Source organism: Sturnus vulgaris, unplaced genomic scaffold, assembly GCF_052056855.1.
Source record: "Sturnus vulgaris isolate bStuVul1 unplaced genomic scaffold, bStuVul1.hap1 Scaffold_523, whole genome shotgun sequence".
Taxonomy (NCBI): Eukaryota; Metazoa; Chordata; class Aves; order Passeriformes; family Sturnidae; genus Sturnus; species Sturnus vulgaris.
The window spans coordinates 77,690-86,055 of record NW_028276517.1 but is presented as its reverse complement, the minus strand read 5'-3'; the positions used below and the strand labels follow the sequence as shown (position 1 = coordinate 86,055).

Genomic DNA, 8,366 nt, shown 5'->3' with positions numbered 1-8,366 from the left:
ATCCCGCCCCGCAGCTGCGATCCCGGAATTCTTCCCAATTCCAGAGCTTTCCATTCCTCCCCCATCCCCCCATCCCACCCCGCTGCCCTCGGGGTGAACCCCTGAAAAAAAAAAAAAAAAATTAAAAAAAAAAAAAAAAAAAAAAGGGGGAAAATCGGATAAAAAGGGAATTTTGGGGGATTTTTTTTTTATTTTTGGGGGATTTTTTTTTTTATTTTTTTGGGATTTTTTTTTGGGGTTTTTTTTTGTTATTTTTTTTTTTTTCCCCGGGGGCGCTGCCGATGACACAGAAATTCCCATTTCCACTTTTTCCGCCCCAAATCCGGCGGCTCCGAGCTGAGCTCAGCGCGGGGGGGGAAGGGGGGAGGAAGATCCGGAGGAATTTGGGGAGGGGGGGGTGGGGGTGGGGATCCCTCCCTCCCCCTCCCCCTCTCCTGGGGGGTCCCCGGGGGGGGGGGTTGGGGTCGCTCTGTGACAATTTTTGGGAAATTTTTGGGAAATTTTTGGGACATTCCCTTGTCCCCCCCCCACCCCAAATTCGAGGGGGGGTCCCCCCCTTTGTTGTCCCCTCCCCCCTCCCCGATACCCAGAGTGGGGGAGGGGAAGGGGGGTTTTTTTTTGCGCAAGAAGCCCCAAAATCGCCCCCCCCGGACCCAAAATTCCCCCCGGGAGAGGCGGGACCGGGGGAAAGGGAACGGGGGGGGGGATGGGGACACTGGGGGGGGGGATGGGGACAGGGGGACACCTGGGGGTGACGAGTTGGGGGGGGGTGGGGGGGGTCTTGTCCCCACCCCCGTCGTTCCCCCCTCCCCCAGGTGGGGTTTTGAAGCCAAAATTTTTTTATATTTTTTTTTTTTTAATTTAAAAAAATTTTTTTTTTTTTTTTTTTATTCCCAAAAATATTTCAAAGCTGGGGGGGCCCCCCCGGCCGCGAGCCCCCCCCCGGTCTCCCCCCGGGCCCCCCCCGCTGTCACCGGCCTGGGCCGCGCGGGCCCCGCGCGCGCTCCCGATGTCCCCAGCCGCGACTTCCGGGGTGACAATCCCTCCGGGGGGGTGGCGGGGTCGGGGCTGGGGGCGACACGGGAGGGGGAGGGGTCAGTTCGGGTGGGCTGGAGGGTGGGGGGTGACATTTGAGTGTGACATTGGGGACATTCACACACCCGAATGTGACACCTGGGGACACTCACAGACACTGAGTGTGACATTGGGGACACCTCACAGACACTGAGTGTGACATTGGGGACACTCACACACCCGAATGTGGCACTTGGGGACACTCACACACCCGAGTGTGACATTGGGGACATTCACACACCCCCAGGTGACACTTGGGGACACTCACAGACCTGAGTGTGACCCTTGGGGACACTCACACACCCCCAGGTGACACTTGGGGACACTCACAGACACTGAGTGTGGCACTTGGGGACACTCACACACCTGAGTGTGGCACTTGGGGACACTCACACATCCGCGGGTGACATCTGGGGACACTCACACACCTGAGTGTGACACTTGGGGACACACACAAACAGGGCTGTGACACCTGGGGACATTCACACACCCCCGGGTGACACTTGGGGACACTCACACACCTGAGTGTGACATTGGGGACACTCACAGACACTGAGAGTGGCACTTGGGGACACTCACAGACAGAGCTGTGACACCTGGGGACACTCACACATCCGAGTGTGGCACCTGGGGACACTCACACACCCCCCGGTGACACCTGGGGACACTCACAGACACTGAGAGTGACATTGGGGACACTCACAGACACTGAGTGTGGCACTTGGGGACACTCACACATCCGCGGGTGACATCTGGGGACACTCACACACCCGAATGTGACCCTTGGGGACACTCACACACCTGAGTGTGACATTGGGGACGCACACAAACAGGGCTGTGACACCTGGGGACATTCACACACCCGAGTGTGGCACCTGGGGACACTCACACACCTGAGTGTGGCACTTGGGGACACTCACACACCCCGAATGTGACCCTTGGGGACACTCACAGACACTGAGTGTGACATTGGGGACACTCACAGACACTGAGAGTGGCACTTGGGGACACTCACACACCCGAATGTGACACCTGGGGACACTCCCGCAGCCGCGGTGGCACTGGGGGGGTGACACCCCTGTCCCCAGGTGTCCTACCTGTGGCAGGGGACAGGCAGGTCACCCTTGGTGACGTGCAGGATGAACGGGGGGGGCTCCTCCAGCTCCAGCTCGCTCAGCTCTGCGGGGGACAGGGAGGGGACACGGTGGGGACAGGGAGGGGACAGGGACAGGGACAGGGAGGGGACACGGTGGGGACAGGGAGGGGACAGGACAGGGACAGGACACGGACACGGTGGGGACACCGAGGGGATTTGGGGACATCGGAGGGGGGTTTGGGGACACTGGGAGGGGTTTGGGGACACCTTGGGGACCCTCACCTGCGTCCCAGTCCTCCCGGCACGGGGGGGGCTCCCAGGCTGTCCTGGCCGTGTCCTCGGGGTCTGCGGGGACAGAGGGGACAGAGCTGAGGGGACACCTGGGCACACCTGGGGGGAATGGGGACACCTGGGGGTAATGGGGACACCTGGGGACACCTGGGGCACACCTGGGGACACACCTGGGGGGTGGGGGAGGGCACAGGCCGTACCTAGGGGCAGTTCCAGGGGCAGTTTGTCGGGACACGAGGTCACGTGGCTGCGCAGGTGGCCCGGGGGACGCGGTGGCGAGCGTTGAACGGGCAGGTGGCCAAAGTGCGCGACACCTGCGGGTTGTTCTGGGGAACGGGCGGGGGGCGTCGGGGGGGGGGGCAGAGACCCCAAAACTGACCCCACACAGACCCCAAAACTGACCCCCAGAGACCCCAAAACTGATCCCCCTTAGACCCCAAAACTGACCCCCAGAGACCCCAAAACTGACCCCCAGAGACCCAAAACTGACCCCTCACAGACCCCCAAACTGACCCCCCATAAACCCCAAAACTGATCCCCCAGAGACCCCAAAACTGACCCTCAGAGACCCCCAAACTGACCCCCAGAGACCCCAAAACTGACCCCTCACAGACCCCAAAACTGACCCCCCATAGACCCCAAAACTGACCCCTCACAGACCCCAAACTGACCCCCAGAGACCCCAAAACTGACCCCCATAAACCCCAAAACTGACCCCCCATAGACCCCCAAACTGACCCCCCATAGACCCAAAACTGACCCCTCAGAGACCCCAAAACTGATCCCCAGAGACCCCAAAACTGATCCCTCATAGACCCCAAAACTGACCCCTCAGAGACCCCAAAACTGATCCCTCACAGACCCCAACCTCGATTCCAGCCGACCCCAGACCCTCACGGTCTCCCCCCGGCAGGTCCTGCACCCCAAATCCGACCCCGAACCCGGCAGGTCCTGCCCTGTCCCCATGTCCCCCCCATATCCCGATGTCCCCCCGGTGTCCCCCCGGTGTCCCCCCGGTGTCCCCGCTCACCTGCTGGCACCGCACCAGGTGATAGGGCAGGCGGGACACGCGCACCTGGTGGCTCCGGTCGTACGGGCACTGCACGAGCGCGCCGGGCTCCATGGGGCCGGTACCACCCGGTACCACCCGGTACCACCCGGTGCCACCCGGTACCACCGGCCACCGGTTCGGTCTCACCGGCCACGCTTTGCTCCCAGCGCTCCCGGTTCCGTCCCACCTGTCTCAGTTCGGTACCAGCGCTCCCGGTTCTATCCCGGTCCGGTCCCAGTGGTCTCGGTTCGGTCCCGGTTCGGTCCCACCGGTCTGGGCACAGCTGGTTCGGAACCTGTCCGGTCCAAATAGTCCTGGTTTCGGTCCCGGTTCTGTCCCGGTTCGGTCCCACCGGTCTCGGTTAGGTCCGAGCAGGGCTGGTTCGGAACCTGTCTGGTCCAAATGGTCCCGGTTCGGTCCCGGTTCTGTCCCGGTTCGGTCCCGGTTCGGTCCCACCGGTGCAGGTTCGGTCCGAGCAGGGCTGGTTCGGAACCTGTCCGGTCCCAATGTCCCGGTCCGGTCTCAGGGGTGCCGGTTCCGTCTCGGTTCGTTCCCAGCGGTGCCGGTTCTGTCCCGGACTGGTCCCAGCGTCGCCGTTACCGCGGCAACGGGCGCTGCTCCCGGCTCCTCCGCGCCGCTGGGGGCGCTGCGGTGCCATCGTCACGCTAACGGGAGGGGCGGGAAAAATTTGGGCGAAATAGGCCAAGATTGGGGTCAAAAAACCCAGGTTGGGGTCAAACAACCCAGACTGGGGTCAAACAGGCCCAAACTGGGGTCAAACAGGCCCAGATTGGGTCAAACAAACAGATTTTTTGGGGATGTTCTGGAGGAAAGAGCCGAGCGGTGCCGGAAACACCCGAGCGCAGGGAAGGGGCGGGAGAGCCGAGAGGTGCCGGAAACACCCGAGCGCAGGGAAGGGGCGAGGCAGGGCGAGCCGAGCGGTGCCGGAAATACCCGAACGCAGGGAAGGAGTGGGAGAGCCGAGCCGAGCGGTGCCGGAAACACCCGAGAGCAGGGAAGGGGCGGGGCGAGCCGAGCGGTTTCGGAAACACCCGAGAGTAGAGAAGGGGCGGGGCGAGCCGAGCGGTTTCGGAAACACCCGAGAGTAGAGAAGGGGCGGGGCGAGCCGAGCGGTGCCGGAAACACCCGACCGATTCCGAATGTGAGGGGCCGCCATAGCCGAGCGGTGCCGGCGCTTTCTGTCCCCCCAAAATCCCCCCGGGAGGGAAGGAGGGACCCCCAATTCTCCCAAAATCCCCCCGGGAGGGAAGGAGAGACCCCCCCCCAGTTCCCTCAGATCGGTTCCCCCAAGCCCCAGAGACGCATATGCAAATGAGGGAGGTCGTTATGCTAATGAGCGAGCGAGGGCGCGGTTCTGCAAATGAAGAACTCGCAGGGAAAGAGCGGCCCCATGGGAGCCAAAATTCCGCGCGTTTGGGGGTTCAGAGGGGCCGGAGCGTGCGGAGCGCGGACTGAAAGCCCGGGAGGAGATGGGGGAGAAGCTCAGGACGGGCACAGAGAGGCCGCGATGGCGGCGAGGGGATGAGCGTGAGGTGCTGAGCACACACAGAGCCGGGACCCGGGTGGGGAGAGGGGGCCCGGAGTGAGTGTGGCCTTTCGGCTAAAATCGCGTGATTTATTTTCGTTTGCTTAATATTTGATGTGTTGTGGGTGAGCAGTCTTCATATTAAACGGATTTTTGTGCTCTGGAGTTGGTTTCGGAATTTTTTCTCTCCATTCCGCGCATCATCCCAACACTGTAGTAGCTCCGGCAGCGATGCAGCCACAGCGGGGACCCGGGATGGTCAAAAGTAGAACGGGAGAGGGGTCCAAAAAAATCCTTAAAATCAACCGAAAGAGCAATCCCGAGAGCGCCTGAGAATTACTGCAAGAAGTGAAGAACAGAAGAGGGGAGGAAATGGGGAGAAATGGAGAAAAAGCGGGAGAAAATGTGGAGGAAAAGGGAGAAAATGGGGAAAAACGGCGGAAAAAAGGGGAGGGAAAAATGGGAAAGTGAAGGAAAATGTGGGGGAAGTGTGGGAGAAAAAAGGGGGAAAAGGAGAAAAAAAGAGGAAAAAATGAGAAAAAAAAAGAGGAAAAAAAGAAATAAAAGTGGGAGCTGAGATTCCTTAAAGGCGCTGTGGGCGTGAAGTGCCTGAGTGTGCCTGGGTGTTTGTGTGATCGATCAGTGATCGATTGCTCCTCCCTCCCTGATCCATCGCTCTGGGCTCCACTGCCCCTGCCTTGATCGATTGCTCGGCGCGCGGCTGCCAATGCCTGCCGATCGATTGCTCGATAATCGATTGCTCATGCCTGCCGATCGATTGCTCGATAATCGATTGCTCATGCCTGCCGATCGATTAGATCGACGATCGATTGCTCATGCCTGCCGATCGATTATATCGACGATCGATTGCTAATGCCTGTCGATCGATTAGCTCGGCGATCGATTGCTCATGCCTGCCGATCGATTAGCTCGGCGCTCGATTGCTAATGTCTGCCGATCGATTAGCTCGACGATCGATTGCTAATGCCTGCCGATCGATTAGCTCGGCGATCGATTGCTCATGCCTGCCGATCGATGAGATCGGCGATCGATTGCCAATGCCTGTCGATCGATGAGATCGGCGATCGATTGCTAATGCCTGCCGATCGATGAGATCGGCGATCGATTACTCATGCCTGCCGATCGATTAGCTCGGCGATCGATTGCTCATGCCTGCCGATCGATTAGATCGGCGAGCGATTGCTAATGCCTGCCGATCGATTAGATCGGCGATCGATTGCTAATGCCTGTCGATCGATTAGATCGACGATCGATTGCTAATGCCTGCCGATCGATTAGATCGGCGATCGATTGCTCATGCCTGCCAGACCAGACCAATCGATCGCCGATGTGATCGATCGGCAGGCATTAGCAATCGATCGCCGAGCAATCGATCAAGGCAGGGGCAGTGGAGCCCAGAGCGATGGATCAGGGAGGGAGGAGCAATCGATCACTGATCGATCACACAAACACCCAGGCACACTCGGGCGCCTTTAAGGAAGCTCAGCTCCCACTTTTATTCCTTTTTTCTTCTTTTTTATCCTTTTTTCTTCTTTTTTCCGCCTTTTTTCCTAATTTTTCCACTTTTTTCCTCACTTTTTTCCTCCTTTTTTTCCTCTTTTTTCCTCCTTTTTTCTCTTTTTTCCTCCTTTTTTCTTACTCCTTACACGCTCCTGACACTCGAGGTGTTTGGGGATTTTCTCGAGGTTTTTTTGCGATGTCCTCAAGGATTTTTGGGGATGTTCTGGAGGTTTTTTGGGGATGTTTTAGAAGTTTTTTAGGGATTTCCCGGAGAGTTTTTTGGGGATATTCTCGAGGGTTTTTTTGATTTTTCTCGAGGTTTTTTGGGGATTTTCTGGAGATTTTTGGGGATGTTCTCAAGGATTTTTTGGGGAGGTTTTGGAGGTTTTTTGGGGATATTCTCGAGATTTTTGGGGGATGTTCTGGAGGTCTTTTGGGATTTTTCTCGAGGTTTTTTGGGGATGTTCTCAAGGATTTTTGGGGATATTCTCGAGGTTTTTTGGGGATGTCCTCGAGATTTTTTGGGCGATGTTCCTGAGGTTTTTTGGGATTTTTCTCGAGGTTTTTTTTAGATATTCTCGGGGTTTTTTGGGGATGTTCTGGAGGTTTTTTGGGGATGTTCAGGAGGAATTTTGGGATTTTTCTCGAGGTTTTTCTGGAGATTTTTGGGGATGTTTTGGAGGATTTTTGGGGATGTTCTGGAGGTCTTTTGGGATTTTTCTCGAGGTTTTGTGGGGATGTTCTCAAGGATTTTTGGGGGATGTTCTGGAGGTTTTTTTTGGTTTTTTCTCGAGGTTTTTTGTGGATTTTCTGGAGTTTTTTGGGGGATTTTCTGGAGATTTTTTGGGATGTTTTGGAGGTTTCTTTGGGATGTTCTGGAGGTCTTTTGGGATTTTTCTCGAGGTTATTTTGGGGATGTTTTGGAGGTTTTTTGGGGATATTCTCGAGGCTTTTTGGGGATGTTCCCGAGGTTTTTTGGGGATGTTCTCAAGGATTTTTTGGGGATGTTTTGGAGGTTTTTTGGGGACGTTCTCGAGATTTTTGGGGGGATGTTCCTGAGGTTTTTTAGGATTTTTCTCGAGGTTTTTTTGGGATATTATGGAGGGTTTTGGGGATATTCTCGAGGTTTTTTTGGGATGTTCTTGAGGGTTTTGGGGGATTTTCTGGAGTTTTTTGGGGGGATTTTCTGGAGATTTTTGGGGATGTTTTGGAGATTTTTTTGGGGATATTCTCGAGGGTTTTTGAGGATATTCTCGAGGTTTTTTGGGGATGTCCTCGAGGTTTTTTTGGTGATGTTCCTGAGGTTTTTTGGGATTTTTCTCGAGGTTTTTTTTAGATATTCTCGAGGTTTTTTGTGGATTTTCTGGAGATTTTTTGGGATGTTTTGGAGGTTTCTTGGGGATATTCTCAAGGATTTTTGGGGATGTTCTGGAGGTCTTTTGGGATTTTTCTCGAGGTTTTCTGGGGATGTTCTCAAGGTTATTTTGGGGATGTTTTGGAGGTTTTTTGGGGATATTCTCGAGGCTTTTTGGGGATGTTCCCGAGGTTTTTTGGGGATGTTCTCAAGGATTTTTTGGGGATGTTCTCAAGGATTTTTTGGGGATGTTTTGGAGATGTTATCGAGATTTTTGGGGGGATGTTCCTGAGGTTTTTTAGGATTTTTCTCGAGGTTTTTTTTTGATATTATGGAGGGTTTTGGGGGATATTCTCGAGGTTTTTTTGGGATGTTCTTGAGGGTTTTGGGGGATTTTCTGGAGTTTTTTTGGGGGGATTTTCTGGAGATTTTT

At 55.8% G+C, this 8,366-nt stretch overlaps 1 protein-coding gene across 1 annotated transcript; it reads right to left on the bottom strand.

The window, feature by feature from the left end:
• Positions 1 to 887: 887 nt before the first annotated feature.
• Positions 888 to 3,731, bottom strand: GTSF1 (gametocyte specific factor 1). The gene is given in 6 exon segments (XM_088158542.1): positions 888 to 1,068; positions 2,172 to 2,253; positions 2,453 to 2,515; positions 2,662 to 2,733; positions 2,736 to 2,787; positions 3,492 to 3,731. Coding segments are annotated over 6 exon segments (543 nt in total). The 5' UTR covers positions 3,585 to 3,731.
• Positions 3,732 to 8,366: the final 4,635 nt, after the last annotated feature.